The sequence below is a fragment of the Crotalus tigris genome, unplaced genomic scaffold, assembly GCF_016545835.1.
Source record: "Crotalus tigris isolate CLP2741 ecotype Arizona unplaced genomic scaffold, ASM1654583v1 scf7180000017836.1595184, whole genome shotgun sequence".
NCBI lineage: Eukaryota > Metazoa > Chordata > Lepidosauria > Squamata > Viperidae > Crotalus > Crotalus tigris.
The window spans coordinates 257728-285152 of record NW_024096663.1 but is presented as its reverse complement, the minus strand read 5'-3'; the positions used below and the strand labels follow the sequence as shown (position 1 = coordinate 285152).

At 35.0% G+C, this 27425-nt stretch overlaps 1 protein-coding gene across 8 annotated transcripts in view; it reads left to right on the top strand.

Annotated features, from left to right (window-relative positions):
- Positions 1–27425, top strand: part of NAV3 (neuron navigator 3) — a 688216-nt gene that overhangs the window by 623768 nt on the left and 37023 nt on the right. For 5 of the 8 annotated variants that reach the window (XM_039343281.1, XM_039343278.1, XM_039343277.1 and 2 more), the window contains 10 exons: positions 50–134; positions 1157–1433; positions 2028–2736; positions 4858–5346; positions 8350–8412; positions 10653–10810; positions 11911–12099; positions 13603–13655; positions 21133–21156; positions 22446–22523. In XM_039343281.1, coding sequence (XP_039199215.1) covers positions 50–134; positions 1157–1433; positions 2028–2736; positions 4858–5346; positions 8350–8412; positions 10653–10810; positions 11911–12099; positions 13603–13655; positions 21133–21156; positions 22446–22523 — 2125 coding nt within the window. The remainder of the gene's footprint in view (positions 1–49; positions 135–1156; positions 1434–2027; positions 2737–4857; positions 5347–8349; positions 8413–10652; positions 10811–11910; positions 12100–13602; positions 13656–21132; positions 21157–22445; positions 22524–27425) is intronic. The other 3 variants (XM_039343282.1, XM_039343280.1, XM_039343283.1) reach the window with 2 other exon arrangements.

Below are 27425 nucleotides of genomic sequence, written 5' to 3'. Positions count from 1 at the left end.
AGATGAGATATCAATTTCTTTTTTTCTTTATTGTTTTTATCTCCAACAGTTGGGATGATAGCAGTTCCGTTAGCAGTGGCCTCAGTGATACTTTGGATAACATCAGTACAGATGACCTCAATACTACATCATCGGTCAGTTCTTATTCTAACAGTATTGCTTCTTCAAGAAAAAAATATACCTACCCATATAGGTCTCTTAATTTTCTGGCTGGGATAGGATATTTAATCCAGACAGCCACTTGGATGCTTTGTCACTTTTTCTTAACATACTTGTTAAACACATAAATTCTTTACTAGAATGTTTTGGGAGTGGAGTGGTGCAGTTTATTTCTTTGGTTTTCTTAGTGTTTTCTTTGTTGGAATTGTAATAGTCCTAAATCTATTCTAACATGTTATCATTATAATTAGAGCTTCTGGTATAGCCATGTCATAAAACCATAATGAAACAATTAATTGAATCAAAGAAATAAAGGGTCACCTTCTGTGCATGATCTTCCTATGCAAAAAAAAAAAAAAAGTATAACTATCCCATCAAGAGAGTCACAAACACTGTTGGAGTTTAATGACATGATTACATTTTCTATTGATCACAGCACGGTGTTTTCAACAACCCAAGGCAAAGTTCTGTGCTGCATATGGAGGCAAGATTGAGGCTTAAAGATGTAGCAGAGTCCTTTCTGAGCATATCACATTCTTGGTTATAAACAGAATGTGAAATAACAACTAATCTCTGAGTAAACACATTTATCCCCAATCACATGGCTTGTCAGTTAAGAATCATGTTCCTGTCAAGCCACTTATTGCAGTACTGACAGTTTTGTAGGCAAATGGAAAATCTTTCACAATTTGAATGTGAAGCTCACCTGCTAATTAAATATACGATCCTCCTATTCTTAGGTGTAATGAAGAAAACAATCTCAAGAATCAGCATTATTTTTTGTTATCTATTATTAGTCACTCTCAATGCTAGGTTAATGTACTTAGCACCAGTTATACAGTACAAATACCATTTCCATAAAAACAGTCAAAGTAGGGTGATCAGCATTTTGAGGGTAAGACATTAAGTAAATAATAGCGTGTACTCTCAGGCTGCACTGATTGAAATAAAAACTCTTCCTCAATTAATTTCATTTCATGATATTTATTTTTGGTAGCTGAAGACAGATTCTGAAAAACGTTCAGTAACTGATGGAGAACCTTGGGGGAGCAGTGAAGAACTGAAGAAGCCAGAGGAAGATCTTGAGAGTAATCTTGACAACAGTGGCAAGTGGAGGAGCCATCCTCCTGGATTGCTTGAGGAGGCTGAGAAAGGAGGGCAAAAAGGCTCTCTTCCCATCTCTCAGACAGGCTCTTGGAGAAGAGGCATGACTGCACAAGTAGGAGCAACATCATCTAGGCACAAAGCAGGAGGAAGTACTATCAAAACATCTGGTAGGAAAGGCATTGAAAGTGTTTCATGTAAGACCAGTAGTTTCCTAAGTTGCCTTAGTTAATTTCAATAGATGGGGAAACTCCATGTTTAGCTCCTGGGTATAGAAAACCAGCAATACTGTAATATTAGATTTATTAAACAGATAATTTATATAACTGAAGCGTATCACTTAAACAATAGTTCAGAAGTATTTGGTAGGGAATAATGATAGAGTATAATATTGCCATATTTCCTTTGCAGTTGTGGGATGGGTAGATGGGTTTTCCATGAGAGTGAACTCTCCTTTCATCCTTCCTTGTCAATTATTGGGTCTCCCTCTCCATTCAGAAGTCAAGACTCCAATGTGTCTGGCTATTTCCCTATGAATATCTTCAAATGGAAACTTTGTACTCCCCTCAACCTTCCCCTGGCATGTTGTTTACTGCCCAGTTATAGCCTTTTCCTTGAGAAAGGTGAAGGTAGTGTGCAAACCCTTCAAAAGATGTGTTTTGCAGCATTTGAAAGGCCATATGGGCCTCTGCTCTTTATATATATTACTGAAAATCTGAAATCTACTAGACATGGATTTCTGCAGCAATTGTGCTCTTCTTTAGGAAAAACAGATGATGCCAAAGCTTCTGAAAAAGTAAAAACTCCCCTGAAAGGAGCTTCCATCCAGCGTTCCCCTTCAGATGCAGGAAAAAGCAGTGGAGATGAAGGGAAAAAACCTCCTTCTGGAATTGGCCGATCAACAGCCACAGGTTCCTTTGGTTTCAAGAAAACTGGGGTCAGCTCTTCAACAATAATCACTGCAAGTGGAGCAACCATAACAAGTGGCTCGGCAACTTTGGGGAAGATGCCTAAATCTGCAGCCATTGGTGGAAAGTCAAGTGCAGGGAGAAAGACCAGTCTCGATGGTTCTCAGAATCAAGAAGATGGTGTCTTACATATGAGTTCAAAGACCACTTTGCAGTATCGAAGTTTACCACGTCCTTCAAAATCAAGCACAAGTGGGATTCCTGGCCGAGGTGGACACAGATCTAGCACCAGCAGCATTGACTCTAATGTCAGCAGCAAGTCTGCTGGTGCTGCTGCCACCAACAAATTGAGGGAACCTACAAAGATTGGCTCAGGACGATCTAGTCCTGTAACCATCAACCAGATGGACAAAGAAAAAGAAAAAGTGACAATATCTGATTCTGAGAGTGTATCCTTGTCTGGTTCTCCCAAATCAAGTCCAACGTCAGCTAGTGCCTGTGGAACACCAAGTCTCAGACAACCAGGTTCAAAATATCCAGATATTGCCTCACCTACATTTAGAAGGTAAAATGTTTTATATGAAAATTATTGTGATTCTTGCATCCTCTCAGAAAAGATGATATTCTACAGCTCTATTATGGAGCTAGCTTCCTTTGAGATCCTTGGAGAATTATGCTACTTCATACACTACAGCAATTATAGCTTTGCTGTGAAATATGTTGAAAACTTAGGCAAACTATTTTTATTTTACTTATTTATCAAATTTTGAAACCACCCATTTTCCTTACAGAGGGAGTGAAACTATGACTCCCAACTTATATCTCTGTAACATTTAAAATGAAATATTGACTAACAAAATAATTTTGGAACTTCCAGTTAGGTTGAAAGTTGGTCTGACATCTACAAATAGTTGCAATCAATTTTTTGGGAAACTATGAAATGCTCATCACATGTTCAGTGAACAGAAAAATATAAGAGAGTGTCTATAAACAGCTGTTGCAATTTAGGATGCCTAACAGAACAGGAGAAGACTTGTACCAACATAATTTAATTGGTGAAATCTACTATAGAATAGTTATCTATATAAATGCTTTCCTCATCTAATCAAGAAAACATAAGTGGAAGCCTGCTTTTACTTGCTTCTGGATGGCTGATAACTGATTAGGAATAGCATAGTATTAAGGATCCCATATATGGTAGAGTTGCAATTTCATAACCTAAAAAACTGAAGGTTAGTCTAGTACAGACATGTCAAACACAAGGCCTGGGGGCCAGATACGGCCCGCAAAGTGGTTTCATGTGGCCCGCAAAGCCATCCTGGAAACAGTGAGGGAACGACCCCCACTGCCTTGGCCCTGGCCCAGGCCAGCCAGGAGCCAATGTACAATTTTGTGGTGGCCATCTTAACATTTGCCCTGGTGGACCAGGCCCCCATAGGCAGCCTTGATGTGAATGATGTAGAACTGACCATGCCCAGCCAGTAGGCCACACCCACTCCATCCACACCCACACAGTAGGTTGCACCCACTCTGGCCACACACCCCCACACTCTCAGGTCAACCACAATGCTGATGCGGCCCTCAGTGAAATTGAGTTTGACACCCCTGGTCTAGTACTTTCACCCTAAACTTCTGTTTTAAGAAAACTAATGTAATTTAAAGCATATATTAGTAAGGTAGGGAGAGAGTTTTGTAGAAACCACGGCAGATGTCTGAGGTATCTAAGTATGATGTTCCTTATCTTTAATCATTCCATTATGTTGCAGATTATGCAAAAATATGCAGCCCGCCTTGATTTGGAGATTTTTGAAACAGCAGTGTTTTCATTAGAAATGTTCTCCAAAAAATAAGAATAAAAATTTTAAATCATATTGGCAACTTCTGGATATTAAAGCCTGACTCAAGAATCAAGACAAATTGTTCTATCAAAAAACACAAATATCTTGAAAGAAAGCTGGGACTACCCTCTTGTGGCCAGTCAGTAATACAACATTTTACTTAGGAATTGCTTACCACTGTGGCTTTTATTACAGTATAAATAAATAGAATGTTTATTGTTTTTCCCTTGCCATTCAATAAACTGTAAATTTAGAAAAGCCTTCCTGCAGAATTTATAGAAGTGTGGACTATTTTAGATCTTTTAGAAATGCAATTTTCTGCAGTTTACAAAAGAAATCTATTTTCTTCTGTTGGAGACTGCTGGAGTGGACTTGTAGAAAAATTTAATGAGATAAATAAAAATAACTTTCATACATATACATAGATACATATGGAAAGAAACTGAATTTAGCATTTTGCATCTAATTTGAGATTTGAGATAAATATTGATTTGTTGGCTGTCCATAATCATGCCATAATACTTTAATTGTTAAAATATTTTCTGATTAAGCTTTTGAAATGCTTGTTGGGTTTGATGAACATTTAATCTTTTTAGGCATCTACATAAAGAGAGATAGTTGAATTTATTTTCTCTATGAGAAGATCCATATTTCTTAAAGGACAAAGCTTGAATGAGTGCTCTTGAATTATTATTTTTTAAATGACATCTAATAATGCATAGTCAAAATGGATTTTCTTATAAGAAATGTAGAAGTAAATTGAGCTAGCTGTATCCATATGCTAATATTTCAGATATTATGATGTGAAGCTTTGGTTTCTAACATTTAGGTTGTTGATTTGCTTCTAGGTTGTTTGGTGCCAAAGCCAGCGGCAAAGCTGCCACCCCACCAAATACAGAAGGCGTGAAACCTACATCTGCCATGCCCAGCCCTAGTACCACATTAGCTCGGCAAGGCAGTCTGGAATCTCCATCTTCAGGTACAGGTAGCATGGGCAGTGCAGGTGGGCAGAGTGGAAGCAGTAGCCCCCTCTTCAATAAGCCCTCGGACTTAAATACAGATGTTGTAGGCCTAAGTCACTCCTTGGCTTCAAGTCCAGCTTCAGCCCATTCTTTCACATCAGGTGGTCTTGTCTGGGCTGCAAACCTGAGTAGTTCTTCTGCTGGTAGTAAGGATACACCAAGTTACCAGTCAATGACTAGCCTCCACACCAGCTCTGAATCTATTGATCTCCCTCTTAGTCATCATGGCTCTCTCTCTGGATTGACCACAAGCACTCAAGAGGTTCAGAGCCTGCTCATAAGGACTGGAAGTGTCAGATCTACTCTTTCAGAAAGGTGAGTTAATCATAGAGAGAGAGAGATAGTCATAATTGAGGTTGGGGGCAAGTGGACACTCTGAAAAACTTAAGGATTGAAAAAAGCCTAAGAATTCTTTATTTCATTCAATAGAGTCTTTCTATAGAATCTATTAAATTATGATTGTTTGGAATTAAGATACTTGGGAAACATTTAGAAAATAGTGATGACATTAATAAAATGAATAGTTGCCATGGCTTCCTTCATTTGCTTAGATCATTCTCAAAATTGCAAAAAGAGAATAATCTCAAGTAGTTTAACCCGGCCAATGTATATTATATGTAACAGTATAATTGTGCTTAATAAATTATAGTTTACTTTATATTAATGCATGGAATTTGGGCAGAATCTACAAAATGGCTGTCTTCTGACTGTGGCGTAGCATGATATAAGTAATCTCTTTCCTCTTCTCTGAAGATTTCTCTAGAAAGTCTCCTTTTAAGATAACTACACACTGCCCAAACCTCAAAATTGTTTAATTTTAACTATGAATAGTGTTAATTTTATACCGTGTTTCCCCCAAAATAAGACCCAGTCGTATATTTTTTTGCCTCCAAAAGAGGCAGTAGGTCTTATTTTCAGTGAATGTCTTATTTTTTTTCCCAACACCTGCCTTGCCTTGTTGTATTTGTGACGTATCTGGTGCAATATGGTATCTTTTACTAAGAAGTTGCCACCCAAGTCATGTTTTATGAGTTGGGCAGCTATATAAATTTGTTAAATAAATAAACTAATAAGATGCTATAGTAAATATTTTTAATAGTCATATTTCGATCATATCCAATCAACGAAAAAAGGATCTTTTTTTAGTTGTATCCTTTTAATGTCCATTTTAGGATCATGAACATAAGATGCACCATTAAAATTTAATGGACACAATTAACTGTTTGAGACCCACCCTTTTGATTTTGTAAAAGACATTCCCAATGTAGCAAATTTATTTAATTAAAATTTTCTTTCAGCCAGTCCTAGTGATCAGAGTTGTGATCTATCTCCTTTCAGATCTTTCTTGAACTCCTTGGTTTTGCTACAGAGGATTGCCCTGGCATCTCTGCAGGTTTTCCTCTTTCTACAGGGCCAGGTTTTATGTCATCTAAATGCTTTAGGATTATGGATGTGTTAATTCCTGTATGTCTTCCTGTGGTACTTGCCCTTATACCTTGCTGATTAATTGAAGCCTTGAGCTTGGTATGCTTTTTTCCCCCACCAAGACGGGCTCTGGGCAAGACCTGCAGTCAATATTAAAAGATACTTTTTGGCTAACTTTTGACCCTATTCTTTGTGAAGATCTGCCATATGTGTTATGCTACATCTTCTCTTAATAAATACATAGGGACAATCCTCCATCTCTACAAAGTTCCTCTCCCTTTCCAATCTTTCCACTGAAAATTTAAATAGGACATTGGCATTCATACCCTAGGCCAAATATTGGTCAATAATGAACTAAGTACATGTACAGATTATGGCTTCTATGTCCATCCAGGCCATTACTTTTTGCAAACACCTTCTCTCATTTTTTATCTGGCTCCACCCCTTTTGGGGGGGGTTCCCTCCAAATGTTAAGTGCAGTCCTTGATCCTTTACTCTCATGTTATCAAGAAAAAGGTGTAGCATTAGGCCATAGGGAGAAGTTTGTGTCTTGACAGACAGGTCCTCAGATTTAGTGGTCACTTGTTCATTTCTGTTCAAGTAAAATACAAATATGATTTATTTAGTTATTTTTCATATACATTGTGAAGTGGTCCACAGCTCAGGATACAGATTTTATTATTTCATTTGTCAATTTGTCTTTGCACTGTCAAACCAAGTCTGGCACTAAGGATACCACAGTAATCCAACAGATTCATTTTTTTATATGGGAACTATAATTCCAAATAATTTATTTTCAGCATAAAAAGGGGGCTGTTCAAGTATAAGGAAAGCTTTACTTGCATTTACATGATGACAGACAGTTGGTTTTGTTTGTTTTTTTAGCAAGAAAAAGGTAGGTTTTTTTTATTTCTTATGTCAGGAAATCCAAAAAAGCAGATACTTTACCTACCACATTAGATACTAGGAATAAAGTTCTACATTATAGTGTGTTTTGAAAAAAATACACTGACATTATTTTTTAAATTGTTTTTATAAATTAAAACTGTAAGCTGTTAGAAACAATTTAATGTTAAAACATAAGAAAAATCTATGGCATTTTAATAAAAGTCTAGATTATTGTTTTCAGTAAATATTTATTTTTGTTTTCTATAGGAGGTTTAGCTTTTTCAAAAAATATTGATTGATTTGTTCATTAGTTAGAAAATTCATTGCAACAAAAATTATGACCTTTCCACATGATTAGTGTTCAATTTTCAACCTAATTCTTAGTGTTATCTATGATCTTGGTTTTCAAATGCAGATCTAGAGAGAAAAGAAATCTAGATTCAGAAAAAATTAGCCATTCTGAGCTTACATTAAAATCGTAACTGAGTTCATTTGTTTAGGCTATCCTGTCAACACAAGTACATTTGCAGAGTCGTATTGTAAACTTTCAGTCATTTTCTATCTTCAAATTTCATGAGAATTGGAAATAGCAAGATATGTTAGGCATTTTATGCAGTTACATCTTGTGAACAAACTTGCCTTTTGAAAAGTCTTGACTTAGATATTAGACTAATGCTTATGGAAAGAAATCACATTAGCACAATGAATTGTAATCAGACAATTATGCCATCTGTATTATCCAGACATCCCTCCCAAAGAATATAAGAATCTGAATTAGATAACAACTAAAGCTAGATATAGCAATATGATTTCAACATTGTAAAAATGTAAGAATAGACCATTGTTACTGAAAAGTGAAGGATAATTTTTGTATAGTATTGCGCACCTCATTTACAGATATGACATTTTCCATTAAAAATAGTTTTTCTAAAATACAGTATCTGCAAGTTCAGACCTTTTTAGACCTTTTAATTTTAAAGTATTCTGTTTACTTTATGTCTTTAGGGGTTTTCTTTGTTTTAACAGCATGCAGCTTGACAGAAATACACTGCCCAAAAAGGGATTAAGGTATATAATATTTTATTCAGCATGACTGCTGTTTTTTTATTCTGTAACTTCTCTCTATAATACATCAACCTTTTCTTATTATTGTGTAAGCTGTAATGAACAACTAATAGTACTTCCATTTATGTTTAGAAATTAGGTTTTTAAAAAGTTAAAATATTTTCTCTCTTTGACAATGAGAAGAATAAGAATAATTTGTAGGCTGCATCCTTAGCACTTGTAATAATAACCTCTATATTTACCTAATAGATTTTCATAGCTGAAAATTTTTCTCTCTCCCCCCCAGAATTACTCAATTGTTTCACAGGAACTTCCAGCTAAGTTTCAAATTTTGCTTTGGGTGGTATCCTCTGACAATTTAAGTCAGTAATTGTCAAAGTATGGTCCTTTTACCATCAATGGTATGCAAATATACATCAAGTGTTCTTCCACAGCTTTACACATTCACTGGGCAGGTCCTATTTCTGATCTAGAGTCTACCTTCCTAATATACAACAAACTAAAAATGCAATTTGTTTGATCAAAACAATTTCACTGATTCCTCAAATTCATCTGAAACAAGAACCCAGAGTTTGTTTCAAATGTCACTTTAAAGACATAACTTCCCACTGCTCATAGTTTTCTGTTCTTTACAGATTGATTCCTTACAAATTGATTTCTTATTCAAATTAAAAGTAACCATTTACTACCACAATTGTCCTGATTATTGAATTCTACAGTCTTACTTTACTTCTGGCTTTAAACTGACTCTCAGAGAGAAAGAACTATTGCTTAGTTTCCCAAAGTTTTCAGTAATAATATTTTCAGTGGAAAGGATACAACATTCTTCTACTGTAGTGGAGCTATATTTCAGTGAATTGCCAGGCTCTTGAAGATTTTCCAAGGAGACTGGTGAATCGGTTACAGTTGCACCTACACTTTTGCTTATTGAAAATAATTATGCTCTAATTGGCAGAATGTGTATTACGTCTTCTAGAATCCAGGGGGAGAGTTTTGCCATCTTTCTTTTTCTTCATCTGAAGATATTATCTTCAATTCTGTTAAAGAAAAATAGTCAATTCCTGTGAAAATTATCAGGGCCAGTATATATGATGTGTTCCTTGTTCTTGGCTATCAGTCAGTTAAAATCTGACCTCAAGACCAGCATTAGCAGCATACTGTCAAGTAACTGAAATATTAGATTGCAATAAAATATTTTTTTGGGGGGGATGCATATTATTAAGTAATAATCAGTTGAGCTTAGTAAATCTCAAGTAGATTTGAGAGTGGAAAAATAGCATCAATCCTATTTGGTTATCTAAATATACCACCTCACCAAACTTTGTCCCTACTCATGGATCAAGTTTTATCAAACTCTAGCAGTCCAACAGTCTGTTTCCACATATATGCAGAAACGGATCTGATTATTACAGCAAGAACAAGCTTTATGTGCAGGCAAAAGACAGCAGATGCAAAGTCTAGTTTTAAAAATAGGCTTTGGGAAAATCACAGCACTGGTTTTTAAAATCTTAATATTTTTAAATTTGCAAGATATTTGATTGTGTATGAAACGTAAGCACTACATTGCAATCTGACTACCTAAGTACCTTATGTACTTATTAGCCATTGTACATCACCGAACACTTTCTAAGCTTTTGTCACAATGTGGGCTGTTATTATACTGTTGGAGATACATGTTTGTCCTTGGCAGCAATCTTGAAAACTCTTTGGGACATTACGTCTTTTTCACCTCTTATATCGATCCATTTAGTGGTAGATTGGTTTCCCAGGATCACTCTGTGGACCAATAATGCATTTTTTTCCATAACATGCCCCATCAAATGTCACTAACAAACCCAAATCATTTCTTTTTATAGTTGTTTTATTCTCATTGTTTTCAACTTTATCTGTACATTTTTGCCCTTCTAGCAATCATTATACAAGAACTGAACACTGTTCTCTTTTCACCACCAATTATTTTTTAAATATGTCATTATGCTTGAAGTCAGATTCTGTTCTAAAGTTTTAAAATGTTTTCTGAACAATGTGCTCTGCATGATTTTTTGTTAGATGTCAATTGTCTCTCTGTTAATGATTTGTCTGTCTTTTTCTTGGGTTATATTTACCTCAAATATTCTATTAAAAATCATCTAACCTGAAGATGATATTTGCTAATTGTCTCTAATCTTTAGGTAGGTATTGTTGCAATTTAGTTGCATACAGCGTGTGAATATTTTTCATTTGTCCATGGTCATCTGTTTCAGGTATACTCCATCTTCTCGTCAGGCTGGTCAAGAGGAAGGGAAAGAGTGGCTGCGTTCACATTCTACTGGAGGGCTCCAAGACACTGGAAATCAGTCTCCCCTGGTATCGCCTACAGCTATGTCTTCCTCTGCAACTGGCAAATATTTCTCTAATTTAGGTAAGAAGAAATAATTTGCACTGTTATTTTATTCTATTTTTTCATAGTAATATTCTCCATTAATTTGGCAAAAGAAATTCATATGTGTTTCCAGATTAAGTTTTATCATGTTAGTTACAGATTCTGCTGTTTTTTGCAAAATTTTCTCTTTCACCTATCTGTGTGTCATTTTCCCATAAGTTGAGCCTTTCAGAAATGTTTTAGCTATATATTCCAAAGCAAACACTGGTAAAAGTGGCTTGTTTTAACAAATTATGTGACCCAGTGTGAAAAACAATGATAAATTTGTTTTCTCTAAAGAAACATTAACACAGTGGTTCTCAACCTGTGGGTCGGGACCCCATTTGGGGTCGAATGACCATTTCACAGGGGTCGCCAAACCATGCTGTCCGCCATTTTTTTCCCTTTTCCCTAGCTGTTCTACTCCCTCTTATTGGTGGCCACACCCACTTGGGGGTCACCACAACATGGGGAACTGTATTATGGGGTCACGGCATTAGAAAGGTTGAGAATCACTGCATTAACAGGATCAATGTTCTTCCTCTTAAGATCCTTGGAAACCAACCTTTCAAACAATAATTGTGTGAGGGAGGAAGGAAAAGAAAGAAGTACATATTTCAAATCCTAGCTAAAAACAGCTCTGTATCGTGGAATTATCAAATGCCATCTATTTAGGATATAAATACATTTTGTATATTAGATAACTATAACTAAGAAAAAATTGTCAGATATGTACAACTTTGCCTAGTCCAAGAGGTTTACTTGTAAATGGCTCATAAAAAAATTAAATTTTATTTACTTTTATATGTAATTAAAATTACTTATAAGTAATATAGTTCCTCATTTAATACTTTACCATTTAATTCTGAAAAAAATAGATTTTGTTAAGAACCTCTGGAACTATGTCTAAAAATGTGAAGCCACATTTGACCCTAAAGCCACAATCTATACTATACTAACCATGAAGTTAAATTTATCCTAGAAATTGTTTTAATTGTTTATAAAAGATAGCCAATATGTCACTTCATTCAATAGATTTTGTCTAGAATATACATAGCATTTCACACAAACTTATTAATTTTTTTTGTTTGATATTGCAGTAAGTCCAACAAATTTATCCCAGTTCAAACTTCCTGGACCTAGTATGATGAGGTCAAACAGCAACCCTGCACAAGACTCTTCTTTTGATCTCTATGATGATTCTCAGCTGTGTGGTAGTGCTACATCCTTAGAGGACAGACCACGTGCAATTAGTCATTCTGGTTCATTCAGAGATAGCATGGAAGAAGGTAAGAGGATGAGAAGCAATGTAGAATGAACAATTGATGTATTACTCAGAGTTTAAGCATTTTTTGTTTGTTTCCTATCTGCTTGGAAGTCACTCTTATTTTCATTGTTCAATAGCCTTTGGAAACAGCAATACTCTTAAGTTTAGTTTACCAATAATTACAATCAATACATTCTTAAATACAATAGGCCTATTCTGTCTTTCATGAATATTTTCATTATTTCATCACTTTCCTTTGTTAAGTTGCAGCAATTATATATTTATCTTTTCTGATTGTTCCTTGGACAGTTATTCATAATCACACCTGTTACAAAGTTGCTGAAGACTTTTAATCAAATCAAAATCATTTAAAATGAAATCAATCTGTATTATATTCATCAACCTGATGCTCATCAACCTGATTTCCTCATTATAAGTGCTGATTCCTTATACACACATTGCATGATTATACAAAATATTGTTTTTGTTTACATTAAGGTGTTCTTTCTGTTTTTCTGTATAGATCTGGCAGGACCCCAAATTTAATAAGCACTCGATTCTGGCACCTGCAGCAATCCAAGCTCATTTTGTTCTGTGTTTTCAGCAAAATGAATTGGCTAGCATTTATACTAATGATAACAAAACTTAAAAATCACATCACTTCAATGACCCAAGTGACTTTGTTTCATAGAGGCCTAACAGTGTGCAAAAAATTAGCAACACTCTGGGTTAAAAGAGCAAGGCAACTTGCAATAAGAGCAACCCTATGCTCCTATTATAGCTATTATGGGCCTCAACAGTTGCTATTTGCATTGCAAAAAATTCACACCAATGGATGCTTTTTTTCTCTGAAATAAATAACAGGCATAGGAATTCAGTATAAACTAGGGTTCAGTGAGATGAGAAGGGTTATATCCCTCTCTGTTCTGCAATAATTCCAACCTGGACCAAATTTTTAATCCAACAAAGTTCTCATCTGAATTTTTGATATTTACTTTTTAAAAATACTAATTGCTAAGTGTGATTGCTATGTCTCATTTTATCCTAAGCTCCACATGCAAGTTAAAATTATTTTCATATGCTGGGGTGTGTTATCAAAGTGATACTTTTCAAATGGAATCCATCTCATTTACAATGGAAGCTGCCCACCTAGCAATAACAACTTTTATCTTCCATGAAATGTAGAGTCCATTCAACAATTGACATTTTCTGTATTTGCTGTACCAAAAATTGCTTTACTAAAGGTGACATTCTGTTCTCCTATCAGAGCAAAATAAATGATGATGTTGTTTACTAGCAAAACTGCAATGTATTACTAAAGTCTCTGTGTACAAGTGTTTTTTTAAGCATAGAAAAATCATTGTGTGGAATAAAAATATATTTCTAAACAGGCAATTTCTGTAATAGTTTTCTCTTTGGAGACAATTGCTCAAATTTAAAAAGAGTTGTTCTGTCATTGAATTTGACTCCCTCCTATTGCTTTATCAATGTTATTCTAATACCAACTTTGGTGTTTCTGTTTTAGTACATGGATCCTCATTATCACTAGTTTCCAGCACTTCTTCTCTTTATTCCACAGTAAGTCTTGACCATATATTAAAAATCTTGGACGTTGTTGATTCTGTGTATGGTTTTTAAGATTGGCTTGAAAATACATTAACGTCTGAATTGATAACTGCTGTGATATTATTATATGCACAAAAATGAAAAAAAAAGATTCTGATATATCCACTATGGAGGAATGGCTGGGGAAGATGACAGAATTAGCAGAGATGGAAAAATTGACTTGTTTGATTAGAGGAAAGACAATGACGTATTAGTGACTAGAAATCCTTTATGAACTTTTTCCTGAAACGAGAAAAGAATGAAATTCTTATTTATGAGTTTGATGATTAGAAAGCATAGACTATAGAAAGAAGGAGATTATTTTGTAGCCTTACAGAGAGAGAGGGTAAATTCAAATGTACTTATAACTGCTGTTAAGAAGAGTGGAAGCCATTTCTCTTTTCTTTTTTCTTCTCTTCTCCTCTTTTCTTCTTCTTTATTTCTTTATTTGTACCTTTTTACTTATTACTTTCTTTTTCTTTTTCAAAATTTGCATTTTTAAAAAACAATTAATAAACTTTTGCATATGAAAAAGAAAACATATTAATACCTGACAGGCTAAGAAACAACAATTTTTTTTCTGCTGTTTGAATGTAACACCTTCTTTGTGGTTTCAGAAACAGTGTGCCCTTGCTTATTGAACCTTTTCTGGAATCTTTTGTTGTTTTCCTTCCTTCCCTTGACAGCAAATTGTTCAAAATTGTTTGCTGCTGATATCTGATGTGCTGTACCTTTCTGGCTTGTTTTTGTGCACTTTAAAGATTAAGTGGCACAATAATTGGTCACTCAGTGGATTGCTTTTCTTGTACTGAAAGAGGTTTGCCAATGCAGGAAATTGCATCATTGCTTTGACAGACCAATTTTCAAACCTGGTATAAAATGATTTATGGTGAGCGAGGTTGCAGGTGTTTTTAATTATTACTAATACATTTTTTTCTTATGGAGGAAGTTTGTTTTCAGTTTGTATGTATCAAGCAATATGAAATTATGACAGATCATCACTAAAATGTCATTGTACACTTCATTCTTTAAAACCTGAGTATTTCAAAATTAAAAATCTGCTACCTACCGTAGATTAATTACTTGGTTACACCCAATGTGAATGTATATTTTTAATGTAAACTGGGATCCAGTCACTAGAGAAATACTTTTGTTCATCAAAGCCTTCCTTGCATATTAAAGTCACTTATGTGGTACTTTGGATGCCCAATTTTTGAAAAATATAGTTACTGACTCCTTGAGGTCACAAACTTGTTAGAAATATATACCATGTAAGTCCTTTTTTTCATGATTTTTGACATCAATATGGATGAAATTACATTTTCTAAATAAGATAAGATAAGGTAACCTTTATTGTCATTTTTTTTTACTGTGAGCACAACAGCACATATCAAAAATGAAATTTACTTGCCTGCTTTCAAAGTGAAACACATACATGACACACACCTAAACATACTATATACAACATAAGTATACACCCACAACCCTACATATACATGAGAAATAAATATTAAATACTGTCCATCTTGAATATATAATGGAAGGAGGAAGCTTGAGAGTTAACAAGGTTAATGCTGTATGGAATGAAACTATGGCTGAATCTGCACGTTCTGCTACAGTTTTATTTTTATTGTCTTTTCCCAGTCAGTAAATTAAAATAGTTGTGGTTCTGTGGTATTTTTTCTTTTCTTTTTTTTATTGCAATTTTTTTTTATTTTCAATTTTTCATTACATTCAATATCATCATAAAAATTTCAGATAAAGAATAAAATAAATTTATACACACCACTTCCGGAATTGCCCACCCATCTCCCCCCAAATAGCATCCACCCTCTATCTTCTTCTCTCACTTTCCTCTACCTCGCTCTTATTCTTTACCCTCCTCCTCTCCTCCAACTTCTCCTCAACCATTCTACTTGCTTCTACCCTTCTTACTCTCCCACTTTGGATGCTGTCCTGGGGAAATGCCCGGGCAATTCCTCTCTCCAAATTGAAACATGCATAATATATACAATAAAACTCATTCTACTTATCTGACCTATTTAACCTCCAAACTATCCTACCCCCATCCCCCTCCCCCCACCCCCCTCCCCCCCAACTTCCCAGAGCTAAGTACAGGGTTATACAAATATATTTAACATAACCTACTTAAATTTACTAATTATACAATAACCAAAATCATATTAACCCTTAACTCTCTTCAAACCTTAACATCATAATTTTATACACAAATCTATTACTCATAAAATAAATGAAACTTTGTAGTTCCATATTTCTTCTGAACATATTCTATCCATCTTCTCCAAACAATAACATATCTCTCTTGCAAATGGTCCTTTAAATAAGCAGAAATCTTAGCCATTTCTGCAAGATTGGAAACCTTAAATACCCATTCTTCTAAAGAAGGCAGAGAGTCTTTTTTCCAATATTGACCCACCAATAATCTTGCTGCTGTTATTAAATTCAACATTAAAATAGATTCATTAACATCAAAATCCACAAAAATACCCAAAATAAATAATAATCCAAAAGGCTTTAACATTTTTACAAGACCACCAGACATGAAAATAAGTTGCATCAAGACTACCACATCTCCAACATTTAGGTTGCAGGTTTGGGTACATACAAGACAACTTTTTAGGATCTAGATGCCATCTATAAAACATTTTATAAAAATTTTCCCTCAAGCTTTGGGTCTGCGTAAACTTAACATTTCTGATCCAAATTAATTCCCATACATCTAATACGATCGGTTCTTGAATATTCTGAGCCCATTTGATCATACAATCTTTTACTAACTCTGTTTCCGAATCCAATTCTATTAACTCATTATAAATTCTTTTAATGCGAGCACACATTTTTTCTTATATTTACCAACCCAGCTTTGAGATGTTTTCCTAAGACATGGTTTCTACATCTTTTTCTTGGGTATCTTAGCCTAAGCACCTCAATTTCAGTAATAAATATATTTCTGCATCATGTATGATTATCAGTAAGGATATTAATTCATGAGAACAGCAGGCCTGCACTGCAAGTTGAGCTGTGTGCGCATGTGCATGTGCACCGGTCCATTGCTCATGTGAGTTGGGCTGCATGCGTGCACATGTGCACTGGCCCATGGCCCAGTTGTGAATAGGCCACAGCCTGGTAGTAGGCTGTGGCCTGGGGGTTGGGGACCCCTGCATTAACACAAGCTATTATATAGTGAAAAAAATTCTAAAATGTTATAAACGTTTTGAAATTATCAAACCAATTATCATAGACCCTGCACCCTCATAAAAATAAATAAATAAAAAGGAAATACAAACTTGAAGAAAAAAATTCCCCAACTGTAATTTCTATCGAAATGATTATCTCAGCAGACTAGGTTGAAATTAATGAAGCAAGCTCACAAGAATTCATGAACTTCTTAAAACTAATATGAAAAAATGTGTGAAGACCATTACAAAAGAATTCTACAAAATACATGTTCTATTTAGAATAATCAATCTGTAAGTTTTGTTTTTGATGGTTTGTTTTTCACTTTTTTCTTGCTCCTTTTACATAGGGGTCTAGAAGGTATTCTCTTTTAGTTGAGAATATAGTTGCCATCTCTTCTTTGGTTTGGCAGTATCCAATATATTACCAAGCTGTTTACCTTGGACAGTATGAGAAGTTCTTTCACAATAACTTGGATAAATTGAAAAGTTCAGAAGCTCACTATCTATACTTACATCATATAATTAATAATAGCATTAGTTGACACCATTAAGAAAGTAGGCAGCATACAGCCTGTCTAATCAAATAATAAGTAAATGTAATAATAGACTTATATATCATCACATCAGAATACTCTGTCAAGAACAGCTGTTTCAAGATTTCAATAACTTGACCCTCTCCTATCTCAATTTTCAGCTACTTGACAAGGCTTTTTCATAATCATTTGAGGATCTAGTTGTGATAATGGAATTTGAAGTACTCTTTATTAAGGGCATGGTATTCTCTTAGTTTTAAAATCTTCAGCAGGATTTATTCTTTAAGGACATAATAGTTGATCAGCAATACCTTGATGATGGGGGTAAAGTTCATTCAATTGAGCAGTTCCTAATGTAGAAGTAGTGCTCAAATGTAAATATCATACAAAAGCTTTAAATTTAATCCTAGAAAAAAATATTTATTCTATGATATACAGAATAACAGAGTTGGAAGAGACCTTGGAGGTCTTCTAGTTCAACTCCCTTTTCAGGCAGGAAACCCTATACCATTTCAGACAAATGGTTGTCCAATCTCTTCTTAAAAACTTCCAATGTTGGAGCATTCACAACTTCTGGAGGCAAGTTGTTCCATTGATTAATTGTTCTAACTGTCAGGAAATTTCTCCTTAGTTCTAAGTTGCTTCTCTCCTCGATTAGTTTCCATCCATTGCTTCTTGTCCTGCCTCCAGGTGATTTGGAAAATAGGTTCACTCCCTCTTCTTTGTGGCAATCCCTTAGATATTGAAGCACTGCTACCATGTCACCCCTAATTATGTGGACATAATTTACTTGGACTTCAGTAAGGTATTTGATAAAGTAGATCACAACCTACTACTTGATAAGATAGAAAAATGTGGGGTAGACAGAATCACCACCAGATGGATCCGTAGCTGGCTGACCGGCCATACTCAGCGAGTGGTCCTCAATGGAACTGCATCTATATGGAGAGAAGTGTGTAGTGGGGTGCCCCAGGGCTCTGTTCTGGGCCCAGTACTCTTCAACATCTTCATCAACGATTTGGATGAAGGGATAGATGGGGAACTCATCAAATTTGCAGATGACACCAAGCTGGCAGGAATAGCCAACACTCCAGAAGACAGGCTTAAGATACAGAAGGATCTGGACAGACTTGAACACTGGGCACTAACTAACAAAATGAAATTCAATGGTGAAAAAAGCAAGGTTCTACATTTAGGCAAGAAAAACCAAATACACAAGTACAGCATAGGTGGCACCATGCTCAATAGTAGTAACTGTGAGAGGGACCTCGGAGTCCTAGTAGACAATCACTTAAATATGAGCCAGCAGTGTGCTGCAGCTGCCAAAAAGGCCAACACAGTGCTAGGCTGCATTAACAGAGGGATAGAATCAAGATCACGTGAAGTATTAATACCACTCTTCAATGCCTTGGTAAGGCCACACTTGGAATACTGCATCCAGTTTTGGTCACCACGATGTAAAAAAGATGTTGAGACTCTAGAAAGAGGGCAGAGAAGAGCAACAAAGATGATTAGGGGACTGGAGGCTAAAACATATAAGGAACGGTTGCTAGAATTGGGTATGTCTAGTTTAACGAAGAGAAGGACAAGGGGGGACATGATAGCAGTATTCCAATATCTCAGGGGCTGCCATAAAGAAGAGGGAATTAAGCTATTTTCCAAAGCACCTGAAGGCAGGACAAGAAGCAATGGGTGGAAACTAATCAAGGAGAGAAGCAACCTAGAACTAAGGAGAAACTTCCTGACAGTGAGAACAATTAATCAGTGGAACAGCCTGCCTCCAGAAGCAGTAAATGCTCCAACACTGGAAGTTTTTAAGAAGAGACTGGACAGCCATTTGTCCGAAATGGTGTAGGGTTTCCTGCCTGAGCAGGGGGTTGAACTAGATGATCTCCAAGGTCCCTTCCAACTTTACTACTATTACTATTATTAACCCTTCTTTTTCTTAAACTAGACATACCCAATTCCAGCAACTGTTCTTCATATATTTTAGCCTTCAGTTCCCTAATTTGTTGTTCTTCTCTGCACTCTTTCTAGAGTCTCAACATCTTTTTTAATTGTAAAACCATATTATTCAATCTACTTATTTCATTATATGTGTTTAAAGTATCTTAATTCTATGCCGTTATAACCATAGATATGTTTCAAAGTACAGACTATCAATATAAGAGGTAGAGGAGGATTTTTCCCCCTAATCTTTCAATGGTCCAATTGCAAAACTCAAAACAGATGGAACACGGCAACGCTTGAAACGGCACTATTTTATTTCATGCTTCACACTGTTTTGTTTTCTAATAGATATAATATTTTCAGAATTTATGTATTTTGTTTTATAGAAGCATACTCAAAATGGCTTTTGAGGTTAAATGGTTTTGCACATCTCTCTTGTGATTCTGTGTAAATATTGACTAAAGCTGGGGACACCACTTCAGCTGCCCTAACTATAGCTTTAAAAATAATATTGTAATGTTTGTTATATAGCATATTACACTATTTTTGAACCTCTATTCAGAATAAGTATATTACATTTATTTAGACTTGTTTCCTAGTGCAGGGCTTTTCAACCTTTTCACCCATTATAGCACTTTTAGGATATGGCAATATCTGAGTACCACCAGTCGCCTAGCAAGGTGTCAAAAACTTGATGACTAAAAAAAAAAAAAGGAAAAAAGTGATAAAGTACAGGTAGTCCTTGACTTACAACAGTTCGCTTAGTGACTGTTCGAAGTTACAGTAGCACTGAAAAAAGTGCCCCCCAAGCCACAGCCGAGCAAGACACCTGCCTGTGGCACTCTTCCTCCTGTCTGAGGTTTTCATTGTTGTGAGCATTTCTGTTGAGGATTGGCAGTGGGGGTGGGGTGGGGGGTGTTTGGTTTTTATTCCCCCCATCTGCTGGGTGGTTGCAGCAGGTTTTGGTCACTTCACATGACCCTGGGACACTGTGACCATCATAAAAATGAATCAGTTGCCAAGCATCTAAATGTAAATCACAAGACCCTAGAGATGCTGCAACATTCCAGCTGATCGGCGCTCCAGCTTGAGCTCAGCACTGATCCTGGTGCTTCTTCTGGGTTCAGCAGAAGCACCAGGATCAGTGCTGAGCTCAAGCTGGAGCCTGGCGTTGATCCTGGTACTTCCACTGAGCCCTGACAGTCCCGAAGAAGCGCTGATCCTGGTGTTTCCGCTGAGCCCCGACAGCCCTGCAGCTCCAGCCATCTCTCGCTTAGGCTTGTGTGGTGCTGCCACTGGTTCAGCTCATTCTCCTCCCCTGCTACCACTTTTCTAAGATGGTCACGTACCACCTGCCAGGTACCAATGTACCACAGGTGGTACCCATACCACTGGTTGAAAAGCCCTGTCCTAGTGAATATTTATTGAATTGCAACCAATAACCCAAAACTTTGATAATATTCCAAGTTATTAAAAAACTCAGGAGTATTTATAATTTATATTCTCATTCTAATTCTTATCTACAATTACAACTGGAAATTAATTTTTAGTTAAGCCAAAACATATTGTTTTGATATTTTTCTTTTCTTTTGTAGATAATCATGTAGATTCCAGACATGTGTTTCACTTGAAGAGTGAAAATAGTAAAAGAGAATGTGGCAGAAAAGGAATCATACAGCATTAAAGCTTTGCTAATGTAAACTTTTCATAAATAATTTAGAAAATATTTTAAACTGTTCATAAATAACTACTTTATCATCCCTCTAGGCTGAAGAAAAGGCACATTCAGAGGTAAATATAAATATACTTACTATATAATGTTCACTAAATTAAAATAGTTGTGTTTGGGGCATTTTTTCTTATACTTATCAACCAGCTTTGACTTGTCCTTCCAAGACAATGTTTCAAGTGCTCCAGCACCTGAGGCCAGTGTCTGTAGACAAGGTCTTTTTAATAGTGTCATTCTGATTATAGAGTAATCTTCTCTGTGATATTTCCTTATTATATGTTTATAAAGATCTCAATATTTACCACAGCTTTTTCTTGGATGTCTTAGCCTAAGCACCTCAATTTCAAATATATACTGGTGTTTTATTTTGAATAATGTTTACAACATTGTACTCTATTTTGATGCTGCATTTATCTGTTTATTTACTGGATAAGTACAGTAATAAATATAGTGCTGCATCATGTATGATTATCAATAAGGATATGAATGACAGCAATTTTTTAATTATCTTGTTACCTGCCCAGACCAATCACCACTGTATTGAATTTATTTTAAAATGATAAACTACATTGTAGAGTACATTTTTCTTAATCTAATATTGTAGGTTTGTTTAAGAATAACTGCAGTTTTTGAGTGAATTATTTTGGGTTATTTCACCAAGTATATAAATCATTAAACCTGTTTTTCACAAGATAAATGCTAACATTTTGTTTCGGGGTATAATCAGCATTTAGTAACTTCTGAAAAAAATACTTCTGGGTCCTTAAAATGTATGTTTATGTATTTGTGTATTAAACAGTGACCTACATATTGTTCATTTTATGAATATCCAAACAATGAAATTCATTTGCACAAATGTGGACTGGGCAACAGGTTAGATAGCTTTAAAAGAAGTTAAACAATTTTGGGACTCATAGACTGTCACAAAATACAGTTTAGTCATGATTGCTATGGATAGAATGCAATCATGATAGCATAACAGAATGCAAGATAGTATTCTTCCACCATAATATCCAGCATAAGTATGAATATCAGTTATTGTGGTTAAGAATGGGAAAATACTACTGCTCATATCATTTCCAAGGTGGAAGGAAGATGGCTGTCTATTCCAGGAAGCATTTGATTGTCTACTATAATTGTCTATATTTGATTATCTATGATACTGGATTAAAGAAGTCTTTCAGCCAATGTAGTCCATGTATTCTTTAATGCAATATTTATATATCACTCAAATACACAACTCAGAGCAAAAAACACAGTTATATTTTGTGTTCTAGATTATTAAATGGTCTTTAGTCAAAGCAAGTGAATAAAATATCATATTTTAGAACACTTTGTATTTGCTTTCTAGCAAATTCATAAATTACGACGGGAACTGGTTGCATCTCAGGAAAAAGTGGCCACCCTAACATCACAACTATCAGCAAATGTAAGTTATTTATTATCATAATAATTTTGATATATTTTTATTCTGCATATATATCTACAGTAAATCTGTAAGAAAGATTGCTGTCACTGCCTCGTACGGAAAGAAAAAGGACTAGGGATGATATTATGAGTTTTAAATGAGTTATGTGTTACATCATAAACAAATGTCAAGAGAGTTCTTCCAACATGAGTGTACTAATAAATTCTGCTTATGAACCATGAAAGTTTATTTGAGTACCAGATGCACAAAACAGCAGCATCAACAAAAAAAAAAAAAGGAAGGCAGCATTAAAACTTTAACATCCAAGAATGCATAAAAACAAGTTAAAGCTTTTCTACTCTTTTTCTAACAAACAGAACTCCATGTAAAAAAATTACTTTGTAGTTTCCAAATCAGTGAAAACCTCTGGGAGCAAATGATTACTGGTTACTTTTATTTAAAATATTTTTATAATATTTGAATTTATAAACAAATACAATTATTAAGCACAGGAAGTCATGAAGAGGCTGAAAATTTATTATGTGCCATCAGGTCTTAGTAAGTACATAGACAGATTTTTTTCCATATTATTTTCTTGGTAAAAATACAGCTGTGGTTTACCACTGTCTTCCCCTACGCAATATGAATTGATGCCTTTGCCATTTAAAGGGATCATCTTCCTTTATTGCTGATGTCCAATGAAGATGCCTATTGCTTTAATTGGGCGGCTGGCTTTCACACCTTGGGTGACTCTTCTGGGAATATCTACTCTTGACATACACTCCCAACAATCTTCATCCATTCTTCCCAGGATGCCCCATGCCACATTGAGACAGCGTAGCAGGACTTGCAGGAGAAAGAAGGGGAATACTGGAAAAGGAAGCTTCAATATGGTCTCAATTTATAGAGTTGAGATGGGAAATTGTATTTATTTGTTAAATTTATTTGCCACCTATCTTGTCATGGGGCTACTGTAGACGACTCTAAAGTTTTTTTAGGCCTACATACAACATACTATGTATGTAGTAAAAAAAAGAGGATTGAAGTAAGGAAAGTCCTTTCCTTATAATCCATGTAGGTGGACAATATTGGAAATCATCCTTATTAATTTAATAATGGTGCCTACTCAAACAATATGACTCTGGGCAGTACAACATTTTGTACTGCAAATCACTCAAACTTGGATTCTACTCAACCTGACTTAAAGGCCTGGGGCAAGAGATAGGTCTTCTCTAAAGGCCTGCAGATTTTAGTCTAATTGTATATAATTACAAAAAAGATACATTTACAGGGGGAAATGTTTATGTGAATCTATCCTCCTTCACTTTGCTAAACCTCTGGCTTATGCTTTATCCAATGGAGAAAGACTGAGGTGTTTCGTCATGCAAAACAGAGAAGGCAATAGATAAACTGGACACTCTGCCTGGATGGACTGATTCATCACTCACTGGTTGTGGAATGCATGTTTCAGAAATATAGTTATGAAGATAGAAGGCTGATAGTAGTGAAGATTAAGAGTGACTATATGACAATGCAACTTTATTTTTTTTTTTAATAGAAATGGTGTCTGTGTTCATAATAGTGAAACACACACTGCAAGGACCTTTTATTTATCAGAAAATAAGTCATGTTCATTCTTATATTCAAACTGTATTTTTTTGCTTTGAATTTTCCCCAAACACTCTTGACCTTATTCTAAGAAGTCTGGTTCTTTTGATACAAGTAGTCCTCAACCTATGGCCATAATTGAGCCCCAAATTTATGTTACTAAGTGAGAAATTTGTTAAGTGAGTTTTGCCCCATTTTACAACTTTTCTTGCCACATTTGTTGAGTGAATCACTGCAGTTGTTAAATTAGTAACACAGTTGTTAAGTGAATCTGGTGTCCCCATTCACTTTGCTTGACAAAAGATTGCAAAAGGTAATCACATGACCCCAGGACATTGCTACTGTCATAAATATGAGTCAGTTGTCAAGCATCTGAATGTAAATCACATGACCATGGGGTTGCTGCAATGATCATAAGTGTGAAAAATGGTCATAAGTAACTTTTTTCGGTGCAGTTGTAACTTTGAATGGTCACTAAATGAATTGTTGTAAGTTGAGGACTACCTGTAGTTTTAATGATTTTGAACCTGGACCAAACATTCCTACGAGTACTGAGAATGGAGAATTCCTGAGAAACAAAACTTCAAGTTTCTTCATAACTTTGGTCATTGAGAAACTGGCAGCTGGATGCAAAATATTTGTGGTTCTCATGCACCAGTATTGATCTTTGTAATTTGCCAGGGAAATAGAAAGATTTAATATCTTATAGATCCTACATCTTTCCATGTCTGCTCCTAGTACAAACCAGGTGCCCTGTTTCTGCTATTATGGCTGCCAAAATATTAAATATGCAACTGTAGGGACAGTGAAGATTTCACCATTTTTCCAGTATATATTTTCATAGACTATTGTATTCTGCTTTTTCTTTTTTTAATACAAGTTTTATTAAGTTTTTCAGTTTTTACAACAAAGTGCTTAGGAAACAGCGTGGTGATGGGGTAGTCAATTATCCAAAAACCAACACATTTATGTATAATTCAAATTAACTCATTAAAAATTCCCTCTCTAGTTCCCACAAATCATGTAACATATTCAGATTAATACATTTCTAGTACAAATCAATCAATCAATAAAATTTATGAAAAGCCATTAATTGTAAAAATCCCAATCCTGTGTTTAAGCTTTACAAAATTCCAATTACCATATTTCAATTAGCCATTTAAACTTCTTATTTAAATTTCAGGTATCCATAATTTCCCTCTATTTCTAACATAAGAATTATAATATCTAAAAAGAAAGAGAAAAAAAGCATATTATTCCCACAATTACATTCTTATATTTCCTAAACATATTCTATTCTTGTTCTAATATCTCCTCATTTACTAATACCATATCTTCTATTAACACAATCTGTTTTCTTATTCTCCATCCAATACAAAATAATTATCATACTGTACATAAAGTAGACACATTAATTCAAAAAATACAGTCTGTATCTCAGATATATATTCCACTAACCCAAAATTTTCCTCCCACTTATAATTCTAAATCTTAAACCTTAAGTCAATCCGTGTCTAAAAAGCCTTTTTAACCCATTACATACAATTTTAGGTCACACTCTTAAGTCTTATTCTAGCTTTCTTTTTGTGCCAAGCAGGTTTCCATAACAGAGCCTCTATATCAACAAATAAATCTCTCTTTATTCCTTGTGATATCATTTGAGTAAAAAAAAAACATCCCATCCTCTGTTTTAGGAACCCTGACTCCTTTGTAATTGATCCCTTGTTGCTTTAAAAATTCAACTCTCGACATTTGATTCTGCTGAGTAAGACACTCAATTATGTCCAATTTTGGTAGTTGGTTATCAAAATTGTCATAGTTCTCAATAAATTATATTTGCACGTCCATTCCTGTTACTTTTGAAATTATATATGGTTTAGTTAAAGTCACTTTTTGATCATCAGGAGTCTCAATAGGTTGTATATAGAATGGCATAGAATCTTCTTTGGTATTGATTGATTCCTCTTCTGTTGTTTCTTGGTCTGTAGGATAGTCAAATGAAGTCTGGAAGTCGGTTTGTAAATTCAAAGCAGAGCTTCTGTTTTTTATTTCTGTAGTAATCTCTTTTATTTTAATGCATACTTGCTCAGTGGCTTCATAGATTTTTTTCCAATATAAGTTTGCAGTTGAGTTGTAAATAAGGTTTCTCCATTTCAATAGTAACTAGAGACAATCCTGTTATCTTTTAGTGGAGGCTATATTTAATAACAGTTAGCCAGTGTCTACCCTCACAGATTTAACAGCTATTGAACTTCTTTGCCTTTTCCCTTTTATGATGATCTGAAGGTCAAAACCAACCTCAGCATCAAACGAGAAAAAGAAACAGTTGCAGTTTTAAATTTCTCTACAAGGTGTCATTAGTAGATTATAAAATCTCTTCCAGACACCAAAAATAAGGTTAAGAAAATCAGGGAAAAATAGTATTCTTCACATATAAACTAAATCCAGTAATGAAATTCAACAATAAGAATTTTTTCAAGACCCCAAAGTAAATAGAAATAAAAAATAGTCAATGAAATTAATTTTCTTTCTTTTTTCAAAGCTTCTCTTCCTACACTGACAAACGCTGCTCTCTCAAAGAAGGGAAATAATTCCAAAAATGCTTTTTACAGGGAAAAAAAGGGCTAAGAGAGGAAAGAAAAGGTCTCACACGGATCAACCACGGTGGTTCTTTACTCTTAGGTGTTCTTCTGACTTTTGGTTACTGCAGCAAACTGATCAGCCATTTTACTGGCCGATCTTTTCTCTGTCAGCCCTAAGGAGCAATCTCAGACTGCGGAAGGAGCTGCCGAGAACCTCCTCAACAGTAGTTGCCCTTCCAGGGCAACTTTTCGACCCGATTAAGGGTCTACCAGCAGAAGGAAAGCAGCCAGCGAAGAGAGGAGTCTCTCTGAACGACTGCACATGCTGCAATCCGGAACCAGAAGCCTGCTTTATTTGTTGTTCTTTTTTTTTTTTTTTTTTTTTTATTGAAAATTTTTAAATTTTACAAAAACAAATCCCCTTCCCATACCCCCCCCAACCCTACCTCACCCCCCTCCTACCCAACCTCCCAAACCCTCCCCTGGACTTCCCAGAGCTGAGTACAGGCTTAATTGAGAAAAAAACTTAAAACACTTTTAAAACCTAAACAAATTTAAATACAATCATCATTCTATATAAACTCCCTCCAAAAACGCAAATTTAAACATTACTTTCTTTGAATATCTATACCTATAATGTAAAATCTAATTTCTCCCTCTTTCTTTATCCTAATACAAAAAAATAAATATATAAACCTTTGTTATACCATCAAAACTAAATACTCTTAGAAAA